Below are 18,604 nucleotides of genomic sequence, written 5' to 3' on the forward strand. Positions count from 1 at the left end.
ATTTTACATATGCGCCTATCACTGACATTTTATGACAGCAGTGGGTTAATTTAACACCAGGATAGCTGTAAATGTCAAGATGTATCTTCAGTCAATTTGGTGAGTTGACTCTCCACAAGAGCCAAAGTGAGAAAATGTTATTTCAGTTTGCACCACAAGCAGGTGTTACTGCCAAGGTTCCAGCTGGTTCAAGCTCATATTCAGATACTTTGAAACCTCATATGTATTATGCTTAAGAGGAACTCAGTCATTCCCTCAAATTTATAAGGCAGTTTTTAATATATTAGAGTATTCAGATTGGCAAACAGTTTTTATCTGCAAAATCAAATACAAAATATCTTTATGTATGCTCTGTAAATTGTGTATGTCAGGATAATTAAATGCTGTTCTTGCTATAATAATTGTATCTATGTTTATGTCTCCCTCTTTTTGTTCTTGCTCTTGTATATGTGTATATGTGTGTGTCTGTGTATTATATGCTTCTATGGACACGTGCACCCATCCCTGTGTGTACGTGGTAATGCATAAATGCACATGTGACTACTGGTGCACTTTTGCCCATATGTGCACATCTATGCATGTTTGTGTGCCTCTATATGTTTCTTTGGTGTATTTATCTCTGCGTGTCTTTGCATGCGTATTTCTGGTGCGTGTGCATATTTGTGTTTGTGTGCATGTCTGTATGTGCATGTATCTGTCTGTCAGATGTGCAACTGGTGAGGCGTGGCAGGAGATCATGCTGGCGTGCTCGCCCAGTCGGCCATGTGAGAAGGGATCAACCAATGAGAACAGCTCGCCATTCGAGGACTGTGGCAGCCAGTTTGCCATCATTTACTTTGTCAGCTTCTACATGCTCTGTGCCTTCCTGGTGAGGAGAGAGACCGATTAAGAAAGATTTATAATGTACCTGTTGTAGGCAGTAAATAAAATATTATTAAGTAAATAATAATAAGAACATGTCAAACTGTCTTTAAGGAGAATTAACGGTTTCACTTTCAGATATACATTTAAGAGATTTTAGAGAAGTTCACTGTATAATGTAACAGACAATCTGGAATTGATTACATATTGATAGTATGGATTCTGACTGACTCCTGAATCTCCACAGATCATCAACCTTTTTGTGGCTGTCATCATGGACAACTTTGACTACCTGACACGAGATTGGTCGATCCTGGGGCCGCATCATCTTGACGAGTTCAAGAGGATCTGGGCTGAATATGACCCAGAAGCCAAGTAAGTTCATTATGACAGTTTGACTGAAGCCGCCTTGACTGCTCATCAGAATAATGATCCTTTGATCAGCAGAGGTTGTGCAGAGAGTATTTCTCATGTGATGTCTGTTCTGAATTCAGGGGGAGGATAAAGCATCTTGATGTGGTAACTCTGCTACGGAGAATCCAGCCCCCCCTCGGCTTTGGAAAGCTTTGTCCCCACAGAGTTGCCTGCAAGGTAAACACAAGCACAGACCCACAAATTCTTAAACAGGGCCTCAGAGAGCTTTTATATTCCCATATTCAGAACATCTTTAGGCAGAATTAAATCTGATGGCTATGAATAATAGATATATAGAGAACCTGTTGGCGTATTGTCAGCTCATAACCTTTTCCCCAATGACACTTAGACAATAGATCGTACATGTAGAGACATAGAGGAAGCTTATTGTCAATAACTTACCAGTGATCTGTGGGTAACCGTGTGTGTTTTGGTGTGTGTGTGTTCTTTCTCTCATAGCGTCTAGTGTCAATGAACATGCCTCTGAACAGCGATGGAACAGTAATGTTCAACGCCACACTGTTTGCCCTGGTCAGAACCGCACTCAGGATTAAGACGGATGGTAACAGACACACATGAACACTGTAATATAAACACAATCCTGGTAATTCTCAGTGTACAAACAATACACTGTCCCATAGGCTGTGTGTTATGATTGTGTGCTACTGGGAAGATCCTTCTTTGAACATTCACTATGTTCATGTGTGTGCAGGTAACCTGGAGCAGGCCAATGAGGAACTGAGGGCAATAGTGAAGAAGATCTGGAAGAGAACCAGCATGAAGCTCTTAGATCAAGTCGTGCCCCCTGCTGGTGGTATGTATACCCTGCAATACAGTTTCATACTTACATTCATAAATAACTAACAATGAGGACATATTTTGAAAAGCAGGACATTTTCAACAATCATTACTCTACATGCTGTGAATTAATTTACTGTCCTCACAAATACTTGTGAGGTGCTTTCTGTAAACATTAGCCTGTAATTATTATAATATTTATTTCTTGCAGACGATGAGGTAACAGTCGGGAAGTTCTACGCAACCTTCCTCATCCAGGAATATTTCCGCAAGTTTAAGAAGAGGAAAGAACAAGGGCTGGTGGCCAAGGTGGCTCCGAAAACTGCCCTCTCTCTGCAGGTACACACACAGAAACTGTCTTTGCTCTTGACCATAAATCTGTATATATGTGTTATATTTTTTTTGTAAGAGCAGATGCCTAGTTTCAGGGTTTTGACAGCGAAATAAACATGTCGGTCTCTGTGTTATTGCAAGATAAGTGCAACGCTTTGTGGTGATTGTGTTTATTGTGTAGGCGGGCCTGCGGACGTTGCACGATATTGGTCCAGAGATTCGGAGGGCCATCTCTGGAGACCTGACTGTGGAGGAGGAGATGGATAAAGGCCTGAAGGAGCCTGTGTCGGCTGCATCTGAGGACGATATCTTCAGGGTAAAGGTTGGATACACACACCCTCACTCACTCTCCAGAGAGAGAAAGAGAGAGCGAGATGATTACCGCCCAGCTTCAGGCCGTATTACCGCTCCATGCACATACATATACATGCTCGCATGTGCTCAGATAATTAAAACATATTTTTAATAAGCCTCATTTTCCACCACATAGCATGGCTGCCAATCACTGCAGATACTGGTGTACACCTTTGGGCTTTATCTGAAAGAGTGACCACGAAATATAAAGCACAACAAACCACAAAAACTACATTAAACACACAATTATATTACAAAAAATGATTGAGCACTGGAATTGCTACACACACACATTGTCTTCTACTTCGTTGCTGAGAGGTAAGCTGAGGTAAGCTAGTTAACAGCTTTCCATTTCACTATCACTGCTACATTCATATGCTCATGTTTGGTTCGCTGAAATATTTTAGGAATATAGGAAATAGGAAATAAAATCAAACTTCTCTGATACCCAGTTAATATAAAGCAATGTTACACCAAGATTTAGGTGAAATTTATTTCAAATTTTGTCAAATCCTAATTTAGATATTTAATTATATTATAAAAAAATACACTAAACAATTTTCTGCATCGCAAATAATTGGTTTATAACAAAAGGTTTTGTATTTTTATGATAGCTGAGCAAATTGTTGCTGCTAGCGGTGAAGGTGACTGTAGGAATTTTGACTGTGTTTGAGTGCAGTAGGATATAAAGAAATTTAGACTAAATTAACTTACTTTTTTTTGCTATTCTCTCTCTCTCTTCTATTTTCGACTCTTCTCTTTGTTGTCTTTGCCCTCTCTCCTCTCGTTCCACAGCGAACGGGTGGGCTGTTCGGCAACCACGTCAACTACTACAACCAGAGTGATGGCCGTGTGTCCTTCCCACAGTCCTTCACTACCCAGCGTCCCTTGCACATCAGCCAGAAGGGCTCACCTTGCGAAGGTGAGAGCCCGTCCCATGAGAAGCTCATGGACTCGACCACTTTCACTCCGTCCTCTTACTCCTCGTCAGGCTCAAACGCCAACATCAACAACGCCAACAACACCGGCATGGTCGTAGTTCCAACTGAGGGAGTCAGTCGATTCCCGAGCCCGACTATAAGCACTGTTGACGGACACACAGGACAGCCGCTCACCCCCATCCTGCTGCCAAGATCTGCGTGGTGCTTTCCTCCAAAGAGGTGAGTGCTGACCAGACAGCAGGTCACATCTGGGCCTTTTTATTTATGTGAATCTGGAATTGAGGAATTGTTCTGTTTCTTTCATCTCCTGACCATTACAGATATTTAGCCAGCCAGCTAACACAATAAACAACACAACATTTCACTATGGACATATTTGGTTCTTCTATTTCCTTCACTTTCTTTCTCCTCCCTTCTCTCTTTTCCTGTCTTTTGTTTCTGGTGGCAAGCAGGACGTGTTTTTATGACAACCTCATGCGGTATGTTGCCAGGGGCAGAGAGAGAGAGAGAGAGTGTGTGTGCGCTTGCGTGCGTGTGTGTGTGTGTGCGCGTGTGTGCGCGTGTGCGTGCCTGTGATAGTCCCCTAAGTGAGTGTAAAAAGGTTACTCTATAAAATGGCATATCTCTCAGGGTGTTGCTAAGCATCACATATGCTTTAGTTGCTATCCAGGCTACATGCTGCTACGATACAATCTGCTAGCGAGCCATAGAAAGTCTGTTTGGTGCATCGTGACCAAACCCTTCCTATCGGAGGCTCCAACGCTTTACTGTTTTTTTAAGGCAGGTCTGGGTTAGACACAATGTCAGCTCATATCCCCATCTCTGAGGAATTTGTTTTCCATATGGAGACATCTGAAAGCTTATACTTATTTTGAGTTTAAATACACTATATTATATTGCGAAAAATGCTAAATCTGTTGTGTACAATAGTTCACTACAGCTCACAGAGGACATTTGACTGAGGTAAGTATTTTTCCCCAGTAGAGACAGGGACCTGTTTATCATCTTGGTCCCAGAACCGGCTATCTTGACGACGAATGTTGTGATCAATAGTTTTGCCCATAAGGAAAATCTCTATGGCAGCCCCCTGTCTAAAAAAAATATATCTAATGGGTAGATGAAATGTCCTGACTACATATTCTGATTTTGGAGCTTGATTTTCTGTTAGCACCGCCCCCTAAGGACAAGCTTGACGCCTAAAGTCATAATAACAATTTGGCTATATATAGTATCAGACTTAAAACTTTAGTTATGTTCACAAATTGTCTTTACTCGTGTCAGATCTGCCAGCTAAGCATGAGGATCCACTAAGCATTAAGTCTAGATATAAGTTCTCAACAGGCAAAGCAAAGTAGAAGCTTTTAGATGCTCTATATCTTCGGATTAGCTTTATTTAGCTCCAGGAAAACCTCCAACTAGCTGCCAAGGGGAAGAGCTTCATCAAATTCATCCAGAACAGTTTGAATCGAGTTCTGATCAAATGCTGTTCTAACCCAGAGTTTGCTGTGGAGCCTTGAAATAGCTATGGATTAAAGGGACATCTTGACATTTAGAAACTTGATTACTCTTCACCAGGCAGTTCTTAGGAGATATGTATGTGTTCGTAACAGAAAACAAACAAAAGAACCAGAGATAAGCTGTTTTTGTAAATATTCAGCATTACAAATAATGAGTAATGCCAGCTGCAAGCTGAGCAGTGTGTTGTGGCGTGAGGCTGTATTCAAAATTCAAATGTCAGAATGTCCAGCTTGAGTCTGGAGTATGACGTAGATGAAGGGTGACGTGACATCTTTGGAAATCAAAGAGAATGAAGCCTAATACAGATTATATGCAGAGTTTAGATTGAGCTTTCAGATTTCAGCAACTAGATACAAGTACAGGAACGGAGTTAAAAAAAAATTTTGTCCACTTCATTAGAGATAAGTGTAGAAGACAGAATCTGATTGAAGGACTTTATTGGACAACAGCAAAAAAAGAATACGTTTAATTTCCAAGTTAGAAAAAAATAAACATATTAAATAAATAAACTATTGGCCTGTTCTCTCCTAATCTTTGTTTCGGAAAGATGTCAGTCATGCTGTCAGTTTATCATATTCCAGGTTTTGCCTCTGATGCTTTTTTACCATTTTGCTTAAATGAAATAGTTGTAATTTCCACCTGCTTCTCCTCCTTTTCCTCTAGTCTTTTTTTTCTCCTTCATCCTCTTTCCTTTTCCTACATGCAGTACTTAAGCCTCAGTTTCAGTCTCTCTTCGTAAGCTCCTGAGTTTTTTTTTTTTTTGCTAATCCGCTGCTTCTTTTTTTCTGTGTGTTTGTCCACATATGTCTGCCTCTGTGTCTACCTGTTTTTCTGTCCGTGTTTGTGTTCATTTTGTGTGTTTGTTTGCTTTTTTTGGTCTTGTGCTTGGTCGTTTGCAGCTCGGACTCAAGTGACAGCCATCTGCCAATCCTACGGAGAGGGGAGGATTCCACGGAGGAGACGTATGATGAGAGCTACGTGGACGACATGGAGTACCACGAGGATGACCACTCGCTCTCTTCTGACATGTACTATCCACTAACTCCCAAAAATGGTTTATCACATGCAAGTCCAGATCGACACGCTTCTACCATTAACTCCTCTTGGTGAATGTGTGTGCTCACATCAGGCTCGTGTATCATGATGAAACATGTCAGCAGTTGACTCCCATGGAGGAAGGAGAGGAGGTAGAGGACAGAAGAGGAGGAGGAGGGTGGCAGTCTCCCAGGAGAGTCTTCCTCTGCCCCACTTCACTGGGTAAGTTGACACACACACAAACATATGTAACAATCCTTCCTAAAAAAAAACGTGTTGGTACAATCTGTCTGTAAATATGAATAGAGTGCCATTATTTAAAAGTGTCATGCTGTGTATTTGCATATTTGTGGTGTGGGTATCAGGGCGGAGATCGTCCTTCCATCTGGAGTGTCTCAGGAGACAGTCAAGGCCAGACGTCTCCCAGAAGACAGCAGTGCCCTTACACCTCGTACATCATCAGGTAGAATACGCCCCACATAATAAAGTCGAAAACACAATTAGATGCACATTAGCAGGTTGTAAATACAGCACGCTCTGTCCTCCTCCTCCTCCTCCTCTTCCTCCTCCTCCAGGCACTGGCAGTGGCAGGGTTGAGTCCTCTGTTAAGAAGGAGTCACTCACCCACCCTCTTCAGCCGACTGTGCTCCACGCCTCCAGCCAGTCCCACAGGTATTCTGCTGCCTGGTCACACATCGGAGGCCAAACATCTGTTTTTCCAGTGCTGGCAAAAATGTTGCATTTCATTTCCAAAGCAACGCATACGTTTATTGAATGAGGAAAAAAAAGATCCAGAATTGTGTATTTTTTTAAGACACATTTTCCTTGTCATGCTGCAGCTTTGTCATTGCACTTGTTTAAAGAGGTTTCTTCTCTTAATGTTGTGTCTCTTATCTTTGTTTTTCTAGCCCATGGCAGTGATGCCTCCTACCAGCGAGTGCCCTCTCTGAGGCTAGAGGGCACAAACTCCCATGAAAAGCTCAATACCAGCTTACCCTCTGTCAACTGTGGGCCCTGGTACGGCTAAGTACTTAAAAATAACTGCGACAAGTGAACGATACAATAAACACGATAATGTTTTGACAAAACAAATGTGTTGCCTCCAGGTACAGTGACAGTAATGGGAACAGCCGAGGGCCTAGTCCCAGTCTAACCCCCAGCGGGTCAATGTCCAATCAAAGAGCACCTCGGCCGGTGTCACTCACAGTGCCCTCGCTACTGGGAAAAGACTACAGCTCACTGTCTCATGGCAGCGCAGGCAGTCTGGTGGAGGCGGTGAGTGTGTGTGTATGGACGGATTACTGTGTGTGCAGGACGGATTACTTCCTAATTAAAAACATACAGTACTTTTAGCTCATTTTCTCCTGCTTCGTTAAGATTTTTCTCTCCCACTCTCCCTCCATTTCTCCCATTTTCCACCCCTTCCTTTTTCCTACTCTGTTTATCCCTTTTCTTTCTCAAGGTGCTAATATCAGAGGGTTTGGGTCATTTCGCTCAGGACCCGTCATTCATCGAGGCAACCAAAGCCGAGTTGGCTGATGCCTGTGACATGACCATCGAGGAGATGGAGCACGCCGCCAACAACATTCTCAACGGCAACAACACCACCACCACCACTACCACCATCACCACGAACGTCACGTCCAGCACCTCTTCTAACTCCCAGAACAGCCCCAATGGCAACCTCCTCCCCTTCCACACAGAAGCAGCATCAATGCACAGGGACCGAGTGGGCAGCTTTAGTCCCAGCGAGGGCGGGGGAGAGGCAGGAGGGAGCAGAAGCTCCGTCCATGAGCCATCCTCTATGGAGGAACGGCAGGAGCTGCTAGCAGGGGGGAGAGGACAGGAGGAGGAAGAGGAGGAAGAGGAGGAGGAGGAGGAAGAGGCAGGAGAGAGGGAGGAGGGTCACCACAGAGCCTCAGATGTAATTGGAGAAACGCGGCAGAGGGACAGCGGGCTGTTAGAAGATGAGGATATGGAGTGTGTGACGAGTTTGTAGGAGTCAGCTCGTCGGATTCGATCGGCCAACTGGCCCCTCTGACATCATCAGAGACTGACGCTTGTCAGTGCTGGGTAACAGCGCCGCAGCTGGCTCTGTCTGTCCCCACCCCACACACACCCACACACACTGTCTGCCTCTCTGCCAGACGTGACTGCTCTGGACAATGGCCGCCAGTGACGCAACCTTAAACACCTGGTTACAACTTTGTTGGTTTATATGAGTTTGTATGTGCGTGAATGTTTGTAGTAAAGTTTACCACACTATACTCTATACTATCTGACTGTATGCTTGTGTGTGGTCTATGATTTTCTCTATTTGTACATGTACGTGTGTGTGTGTGTACTCACCACACATGTTTGAGTGTGTCTCTAAAGTGCCTCACAGTTTTATCATGTCCTCAAAGAGCGATGAGCAGGAAAGTAGAGACGAGCAAAGAAGACGAAGGAAAGTAGGATGAAGGAAACAACAGAGGCAGGAAGTCATTTTATAGATTTCCTGCAGTCGATATCGCGGGTTCATGGATTTCATTTCCTATGCCTACTTTGGTGTTGTGTTATTGTTGTTTGCCTGGCCGCCATGAAGCCTGGTGGGGGACAGAAGACCAGCTTGTGGGGGGGTCAGTTAAGGATTAAAATCTGACCGCACCCACTTGCGGTCAAAGGTCAACTCCTCTTTCTTAGTTCACTGATGATGAAGCGCTGTATTGAGTAAAACAGGGGCAGGGAAACCCCTGTTTGAAATGTCATTTCTCCTCCAATCCCAAAGCTAAGGAACCATGGAGCACAGCCCTGCCAACCTGGGGATGGGATTAAAGTGACACACCACCCTCAGCCAAAGGGGGGAAGGATTTGAGGGATGGACCAACAGCCACCGCTGATCAAAGGGGCAACAGGCAGAGAGAGACACTCTCCGGCCAACAGGAAGCCGCCCAGCTCTTTTTTCCACTGATCAGTTATCGAGAGACAAACTCACCTCGTCAGTCGCCGAGTTCGGGCTTTGACTCCTCTGCCGCGTTTCCCTCGGTTGGCCATGACCACTTCCTGTCCAAAACCGGAATGGGAGGAGCATTTGGTGGCCAAGCAGAGACAGCAAGCCCTCTTGTCTGCCTCATACCTCGCCATTCCTCACACTTCCCTCTCTCCTTCCTCCCTCCTCTTTGGTTGTTAAACCATCCCTGCCGCCTCCATCTCTGGGTTTTTGCTTTTTCAGCCCTTGGGGAGGCGCGTGTGTGTGCGTCAACAGAGATGGTGGAGGAGAGAACGGGAGTGACCAATTTGAAAGAACACAGACTAGCGGGCATTGGTCCACACAGGATCTGTCTGCCAATCAACTTCACTTCCTTCTCCGAGACCCTTCTCTTCCTCTCAGCGTGGAATCCTATAGGATTTGCTGCCACACTCGCTCTCTACAGACCACGCCCACTATGTATTTAACAGTTCAATATTGTGCAAAACTGGCTAGCCATGACTATTTTGTTTTATATTCATGATGTTATTGGTTTAATTTATCCTTGATTTGTTTGCACAATCTGGGTGCTGGTCTTATAAATGTATTTTTTGCTTGGTTTATTTTAGGAGAATTTTTAAGAGGTTTTAAGTATCGAAGCAGGGCGTAGAGTTTGCGTGCAAGTGCATAACTATATTTGTGTGGGTGTGTCTGAATTTTAGTACAGGATGTGTGGATTCGTGTACGAGTGTGCGAGATAGTGTGTGTATCTAAAAGGGGGGTCTTTCTCTCTATCCGTATGCACCTTTTACAGATTGTATCTATTTATTTATTTATTTTTCCCAGAAGAGAAAAAAACGTGTGTGAGGATAAGTGTGTGTGTGTCTGTGTGCGTGCTCCTGTGTTTGAGTGGTTACTTAAGTATTCTAAAAAGTTGATTTTAAGCCTAGACACTAAATTAAGGTAGCATTACAAGTATGGTGTTTTGTGTGTTTGCGAGAATGTGTCTGTGTGTGTGTGTGATAATGGGCCTCCTTAACACAGGGTCACCATGGACAGGCATGCTTCCAAAGCTTTGTGATTTCTTTGGCACGGTTTTTTGCTTTTTAGCCAAGCTGCAGTCAGAAGCCACTTGACCTTTTTCCTTTTTTGTGTGTAACTGCTCATTACATCACGTTTCCTTTACATTTCTGTTTGGAGCTAGTTCAGTGTTTAAGGTATCCAGCCAGGACAGGAGTTTACATTGGTGATCGGCATCGCAGCTTGGAGGTGCGCCATTTTGGCAGTCGCTGCTTTTCCTCATCATGGACGGTCGCTCTGAACGGTAGAAGCACCAAATTCATACTGCCACAGTCGGGTGAATGACCTGAGGTGGGTTCCGCTGTAACCCGAGAACAGTAATCACATGATTTCCTCATTTAATCATAGTTAAAGCTACAAATGAATTATTAGGGCTGGTGTACAGATGCTGCAAGACTTCTGAGTCACACCTCTTTCTCTGAGGTGTGCTCACATCACAAAACATTATGACTTATTAGCACTGTTGATTTGTATTTGTCTGTAGTGCAGTTTACTGGGAAAACTCATTACTGGGGAATTATAATACAAACAGGAGATTTACAGATAATTGATAATCGATTGGTTGATGGGATTCATTGTTGGATATCAATCAGAAAACTGTCTGAGGGAAGTTGCGTCGTGGAACATTTCCTTGTGTTTTTTTCTTTTTCTCTTGCCTTCTTGGTAGCATGCTGACATCTGTTGACTGACCTTTCTCTATTTTAGCCTCTCCCTTGATTACAGTTTGTATTTAGCTTAATGGCCACAGTACGCCATCGATAATTATGGTAGTCAGGCCTCAGTACATTACACAGGGAACAGGTCTCCCTCCAGTATTATATCTCATAAAACCATTCCTGACGTAAGCGTCACAGCACCGTCACATTTATTATCAGTATTCAGATGATATGAAATCTGAAAAACCCCACGATCTTGATGCAGAATCAACGAGACAAAAAGATAGTATTAAAAATACCGGACCAGTGAAGATACATATATATAAATATATTTACCTACAAAAGCAGAAATAGATGGTGTAAGAAAGTCAAGGGTTTAGATTTTTTTTTTTATAAATGCATTTTGCCAAAGTATAATAATATCTCTAAAATCCAGCCAATCCAATCCCAGATACATTATCACGTGTTAGTTGTAACTTCACTTTTTCGTCACGGTCTCACTGCTGAGCTCTCGTTCCTCCGCGTTAAGCAGAGCAGGTTTGTGGCAGGGAAGGGTTTGCATGAACACACAGCCATACACTGCATCCTGTGCCAGTAACGGACTCCTGACATTATTATGCAAATTAAATGTGAATTTTGAATGTTTTTTCAGTGGCAGTACTAATGTGGCTGTGATCATATACGGCAAACCCTGAAGAACTCTGTGTCGTCGAAGGAATACCTTCCCTGGTATTTAGACTGTTATTCTTTTTCACAACACTAGCTTCACAACACTATCTTAGCTCGCATCAGTTTGAGTATAAGCTGTTTATTTTCCTTTTCAGACTTTTAGTCTAAAATCTAGCACGGCGGATTTGAGTACAGTCGTGTGTTGATTCATGTGCACGGCAGGATCTTGCTTCAGGGCTTAAGCCGCACAATCTCAATTTGTGCTTTGGTTTTTGTTTCTACCCTTTGTTGGATCAGTTAAATAGTTAACCCTCACTTTAAAACACAGCAGGGGTTCCTCCTCCAGGCTCCTCTCCCTCTTAGGGTCTAAATCCTCACTGATAAATGTTACCAGTGGGCACCTGCATTTTAAAGGACTTTGTCACTTTAAAGTTTGTACCCAAGCTACTTTTGGCCCGGAATGTTATTCTGCTTATTATCGACCATATCATCCAGTGTAACAGCAGCCCTGAATGTTCGGATAACAAAACCATGTGAGGAAGAACAGAGAACAACAGAGTCACTCTTAGTCCTGGTCATTTATTCTCAAGGTTGCATAACAGTTATTGTATTTATCATCGTAGCCTTCAGATGAATTTATGGGTAATCACAAAAAACTCCAATTTGTTCAGTGTCACATGAACATGAATGATGCATATATGCTCTCAGAACCTAAATTCAGCTCTAACCTTTCGCTTTTATGTTCCTAATAAATTTGTATCTATACTTTATATTTTATGTGCTCAAAAGCTCTATAGTTTCAAATGCGGATGAGAGAGATTCAGAGGCCTGTGGTGCCCCCGTGTGGAATGGAGCAATACTGCATTTTCTTTTGTTCTAAATAAGTTAGCATGAACTTTGAGGTGTTGTGTTGCAGTATAACGGTGTGAGTGGGTGTAATCCTGCATCCCACAAGATATGCAAAAACAATGCAATAACTATGACTGTATACAAGGTTCCCGAAGTATATATATATATATATATATATATATATATACGTGTGAAAGTGGAAAACAAATCTATATCACGAAGATGTATTATTTTCTGTTTGTTGAATTTTGAAGTAAACTCAGTGGTTTCCACGCCACAGAAACCTAAAATACTTGAAATCAGGTACATTGCAGTGCAGTATAGTGAAGATGTATTTATTTATAGTTCTCCTATGAGGGTGTCGAGTCTGTAGCTGCATAGAGACAGTGACCTGAAACCCATGTTTTTGCTTGTGGTCCAACATCCAGCCAATGGAGACCCAGAGTGACAAGTCATTTAGTTTGACGACTCAGCTAAAACCAACTTCTCTGACTCAGAACTTTTTGGCTTATCTCTTTCTCTTGTTTATTTCCAGTAACACGTAGTTAAAGCTTTGTCACTTTTGCATGAGGTTCACATTTCACATGCCGACATTAGAGCATTCCAGGTTTTGTCATCATTTGATTTAATCGTGTATCACAACACATTTTGACAGAGTAGCTATAGTGTACATACAGATACATGATGAAAGTCAGTATTTATTCTCTTAATTAACACTTGACAGTGGACAGTAGTGGAGGATGGTGGTTTTGCATATCTTGTGTCTTATGGGCTCGTAGTTTATTTCCTGAATTGTATTCTGAATAGGACAGAGCTCATGTTTATGATTGTTGAAATATTAAGGAAATGGCAAACTACATTATTTTTATTCTCCACTTTCGACAGCTGTCACTTTCTTTGCCTGTGTTGTCATAGTCTTTGTCTTCAGTTCCTCCTCTCTCAGACCAGTGGCAATGAAATGGATCAAATGGCCCGTAATTAGTTGTTTTTTACTCAAATCCTTCAACATGGTGAACAAACACTTGGCACATACACACTTTATTGCTTTTGGATGTGTCCAGCACAGAGCGATGAATAGTTCCACAGAACTGGAGCAGTGTCCCAATTCCATACCTCATGCTAAATCTAAGCAGGTCAGATAGACGTGGTGAGAGTAAATGATAATGTCTCTTTAAAGCTACATTTGGAGAATAGAGCCTCTCTCATTCCCTTTTTATCCTGAATGCCAGTTGCTTCTCTATGTACAGGGAGCAGGTACGATTTCCTGTGAGAAAGAATCAGATCCAGCAAGTTCAAGAGTAAAGATGAACTGTTGATTGGTTAAAATCAGTCAATAGAATCCAGTGTTTATCTACAATTAAGGAAACTGTTCAAATCTAAAGAATTTTAAACAAGAAGCCGGGGATCATGGGTAATATTTACAAGTCAGAGTTAGCCTTTGTTTGATCTATCACCAATCTCTCAAACAGAACCCAACAGAATGAATCCTCATGTGTGGCTGCAGAGGGTGTTGTTGCTCAGTAAAAGTAGCATTGTGCTCATTTCACACAGTTATGGCATAATTTCTTATTAGTATGAAATTATTAAGTTTGCTTATTTCATTTATGCCAACAGCAGAAATGTATTCTATAAAAATTAGTATTTAGTTATGCTGGATACAATAAGCATGTAATATGGAATTGGAACACAGTTTGTTTCAAACAGCTGATATTTGGACTAACTAGCAGGAGAAGCACAGTGGAAACCAATAACACTTCAGTAAACCAGCATGCACCGAACCACAGCTGGATCAGAGACTTTATTCTAACTTTCAGTTCCAGCTGCGCTTTTAGAAGTCACACTGGTTCTTCTGTGTGGATCCCTGTTCCTGTGGTTCCCTGACTGACTCTAGTTAGTTACTTCCCTCTGTATCAGGCTGATAAGCTCCAGCTGTGTTTGCAGTCGCCCTCCATCTCCACCCAGAGCTCCACTAAAACTACACCCTAAAATTGAACTCCTCCTCAAGTCAAAGCTGAGACGCAGAGTGAAAGCCTTCATGACAATCGATTAGTGGTTGATGACAATGGGAAGCAGCGGGTGTAAGAATGTTGTTGTTAGGGATCGAAGAAGGTTTGGTTTCCTCCTGTCTGGATTTCAGGGCCGTCTAAGATCTGACATGATGAATTTCATATATATTCAAGTAATGTTTTACATTTGCATGGATTTCTCCCTAAAAAAAGACTGGTCCTATGTGATTGATAATATATTTTGTCTCACCACTAGCCAATGATTGTATATTTTTATATAGCAAGATATGTATGAATATATAATATTTAATCACCAGAATGTTATAGAGTTATGAAAAGGGCAAGACACATATTTGGGAATGTAATTAGTAAAATATTGGTTGTGAACATGGTCTATATAGAGAAACTTACTGAAGGTCGGTATGAATTTATTGAAGTCCAACTTTATTGACTGTATTTTTGACCAAAAAGAAGCAGCAGGTGATAAAGCTGTTATATTTACTGGAGAGGAAATATTGTATGTTTTAGCTGAAGGGAAATAATGAATATGATTGGCTCTTAGGATGTTTCAAAGACTTGTTCCCCAGATGAGGTGGTTTAATTTGATGTAGAAAGTCTGTTTTACAAGTTAACTTTGTAATACTCACCTTGACTTGTGCTCTGAGAGTAGACGCGGGATGAATCTGTTATTTCACACCTTCTTTTGAATTTTAAGCAGCAGAGAGATCCAAAAATCCGACTTGTTCTTTTCTCGTGTTTGTTTTGTGTTTTGTGAAATGGCCTGAAAGACGTGAACCTGCCAGGAGCCTGTCAGCGCAGGTCCAAGTCTGGACGTTTTCATACTGTAGCACTGAGAGACCTGTCTCTCTTTCTGGTCCTACAACAGAGAAATACACACACAAACATATATACTGTACACTTTTTCAAACATCTTGTTTAAGCTTTTAAAGACATTTAACCAAAAAATTCAACCTGTCAAGTACTAATCTTTCTGTCTCTCTCTCTCTCTCTCTCTCTCTCTCTCTCTCTCTCTCTCTCTCTCTCTCTATGCTTCGAGCCATTAAAACCATGTAGCTTCTATTTTTTTCCAAGACAGAATAAAGACGGAGGACTTGAGCTGCATTGGATGCAGAGCAGGAAGTAAACAAGTAGTTTTGCGTCTTGCAAACTTATTTGACGTTATCTTGACATTGAGGAACCACTGAAGGATAAAAAAGTCTGATCTTCTTCCATCGTGGAGAAGAGCTGCTGTGTGCGATCATATGTTAAACATTTAAAAAGTATTTCAAGTTTCTTGTTCAACCTAAACTTTACACAGATGTGTGTTTTTCAGGGACAGTGAGGCTGTCTTGTTCTCCTCGTGTGGATCTAACTGCGTCGCAGCAGATGTACGTTTATATTTTCTTGTAAACCGAAGTGTTTGTCGATCATCGTCTGATCCTGACAAAAATAATATTTTAAGAGGACTATTTTGAATATAGATTTATTTTTCTTTTATTCTAGGTAACAAATCAGCCTAGCCTGTTGTCATAGGATTTTAATTAATCGAATTATATCTTTTAAAAGGGAAAATATGAATTCCCTTTTCAGGAGAAACAAGAGAAAATCACCTTCTTCTATTGTACAGATGTTATTTTGATGTTGATGGTAATGAAAGCTTTGGGAACATGAGCAGAACGCGACAGAGGGTATATATATTATTATTAAATACACATTTATATTGTAAGTATCTTCTATTTTAGATATTATACATATATATACATATATAGAAACTATAAATTATAAGATATGAAATGATAGTTTGGAGATGGACTTGCAGAGGAACTAAAGAGCTGGTTTGAAGGTGCAATACTGTTGAATTTTTCAGTTTTAGACCCAGAGGAGAAATGTTTTTATTAGTTTCACCATCAGCTTAATGTTTCCATGAGCTTTGGAAACAATGTTACTGTTAAGTTTCCTTTACGTGAAGCTTTACCTTTGTCTGAGTGTTGCCAATGCAAAAGCAGGATACAGTTATGTATCAGATTAAAGTGGGGTGCATTTTATTAAAAAGTATAGTGGAACATGACAGATACGATCCTGGCATTGACCACCTCTTATTAATCCTATTAAATCCGATGTGACAATGTTCAAAACCATTATCAGCACTGAAACTTTTAGCTAATGATTCTGCACTGGCTCATAGTAACACTCACATGGCTTTGATTCTTTTCTTATAGGATAGGCTGATGCATGACAGTTCTAATAGACGCATGTAAAAGTCTGGTGAGGAACAAAAGTATCTTTTATTTCCGACCGCCTTTACTTTTCTCTACGTGGCCGGTTGTGCCCCCCCGGCAGAGAAACCAGATAGATAAGAAGCACTCGCCCGACTGATTTAGAAATAACTTGTAGGATGAGCTCAATAGAACTCACCCATTGTGTAGCAGCTACTTCGGCCGTGTTAGGACGAGTGTTCGTGTTTTAAGGAGCTTGAAAGCCTCATTGTTCACTCACCTCTTCTTCTTGTTATTCCCTCACTTGTTTGACTGATAAATCATTAAGGAGGTCCCAGTCTGCACATTTACCATTTGTTGGTACAGGAGGATGCTGCAGCCGAGGCTCGTTGACTTGAACTTTCTGTACCAGCCAGTGTTTCTAACTGGGACGTTCTTCAGGACAGTAGTGCAGCTCCAGATGTGTGTCACTGGTTCGGGTGTTGAATCAGCTGGTCCTCAGTAGATCCATGAATCCCTGCATCTACGTCTCCTCTCTACTTTACTGATAAGAGCTACTTCACACGAATGATCATTATCTCAGCACTGTCATCCCTTGAATGTAGGACGCAGCGATGCTCTGTTAACTCCACATGAAGTATTTGAATATCAGATTTAGTCGACCAGTTGATGTTTGGATATTTTTCCTTTTCAGCAGCCCTTCATGGAAGGTGGTATTTTAGGCAGATGTCTCAGTGTTTGTCCGTCACACACACACGAATCATCTGGATGCAGCTCAACACGTCGAAACTTGTTATTTCAACCTTTCCAGAGAACAACCCCACATTGAGTTAACAACAGAAAGGTCTTGTGTGCCTGTGTGTGCAAATGCAGCTTTAATGAATGAGTTGTTGAGAGCATCGACAGCCTCATGCATATCATCAGTGTTTATTTCTCGCAACACGCAGGCTTTTTTCTGTTTCTTTATTTACCGGGTGAATGCCGTGGCTCCTTCCTCTGCTGGTCCCTCAGTATCTGACCTTGTTCCCAGTCTTACTTCACTACTCATGCAAAGTGTTCGAGGGCCTTCGAGAGGAACGAGCCGCTTGTTTCCCTTCTTCTCCTGTCCGAGCGAGGTCCGTCGTTAACCCTGGAGTTTATTTCATGGAGAGACGTGTTCACACCGAGACCAATCTGTGGTAATATTAGTAGTGGCGCTACTGTTCAATGTAGTATTTAATAACAGCACTATTTAGGGTCAGAAAACGAACTAGAGTGTGTTATTGTGCTTTGCAGTAGCTTTGGAGGCAGGTGGCTGTTTTGTGACTGAGTTCTTCAACATGAAGCCACTCCCCCTCTGCTCTGCGAGGGATTTCATTGGTTCTGAGGTTGCTAAGTGACACTGGCCCAACATCATTTGGTTTCCTCGGTTACCGTTTGTCTCCTTGGTGATGACTGCATGGCCTAACAGTTGACACGCCCCCTTTCTTCTTCTTCTTCTGCTTCTCTTTCTTTTTTCTAAAAGGAGAGTTCCTGTTTTATTTTGTTTTTTTTCGTTCATTTCATTTTAGATTTTAGTAAGAAAGAATACAAATGAAATAAATCAGAATATTAATTCAATCACTTTTTCTACTCCTATTTTCAATAAAAAGTGAAAAGAAAAACCAAACAAAAAGTTGATTTGTAAATAAGTAATGTACAGTTTGTATCTGTAACTTGTCAGTCTGTCATTGGTGACAGAGTCTGTCTTGCTTATAACGCACGCTAACAGTAAATAAAAAAGGAAAAAGTATATTTAGACTGTATGGTCCCTTGAAAGCAAGTTTTAAATTAATATCTGATGTATATTCCTGTAACATTGCATTTTTATCTGAGGAATGATGTTATTAAAAAATTGCAAATAAATTGCATTTCCTACAGCTCTGTTTTTCACTTCCATTTCACATTT

At 41.6% G+C, this 18,604-nt stretch overlaps 1 protein-coding gene and 1 long non-coding RNA gene across 2 annotated transcripts in view; one reads left to right on the top strand and one right to left on the bottom strand.

Annotated features, from left to right (window-relative positions):
* cacna1c (calcium channel, voltage-dependent, L type, alpha 1C subunit) overlaps positions 1-18,575 on the top strand; it is a 173,946-nt gene extending 155,371 nt beyond the window's left edge. The window contains 15 exon segments of the mRNA XM_053414596.1: positions 706-868; positions 1,109-1,236; positions 1,356-1,452; positions 1,735-1,837; positions 1,988-2,089; positions 2,285-2,412; positions 2,588-2,722; positions 3,556-3,920; positions 6,119-6,247; positions 6,349-6,476; positions 6,620-6,717; positions 6,830-6,926; positions 7,163-7,271; positions 7,361-7,529; positions 7,717-18,575. Of these exon segments, the coding sequence (XP_053270571.1) occupies positions 706-868; positions 1,109-1,236; positions 1,356-1,452; positions 1,735-1,837; positions 1,988-2,089; positions 2,285-2,412; positions 2,588-2,722; positions 3,556-3,920; positions 6,119-6,247; positions 6,349-6,476; positions 6,620-6,717; positions 6,830-6,926; positions 7,163-7,271; positions 7,361-7,529; positions 7,717-8,253 (2,488 nt within the window). The 3' untranslated portion in view covers positions 8,254-18,575.
* LOC128428426 (uncharacterized) lies at positions 453-9,284 on the bottom strand. The gene is made up of 3 exons (XR_008333794.1): positions 9,229-9,284; positions 1,154-1,445; positions 453-865 (listed from the first exon to the last, which is right to left on the bottom strand). It is a non-coding gene; the product is annotated as an uncharacterized LOC128428426 (long non-coding RNA).
* Positions 18,576-18,604: the final 29 nt, after the last annotated feature.

Source organism: Pleuronectes platessa, chromosome 22, assembly GCF_947347685.1.
Source record: "Pleuronectes platessa chromosome 22, fPlePla1.1, whole genome shotgun sequence".
Taxonomy (NCBI): Eukaryota; Metazoa; Chordata; class Actinopteri; order Pleuronectiformes; family Pleuronectidae; genus Pleuronectes; species Pleuronectes platessa.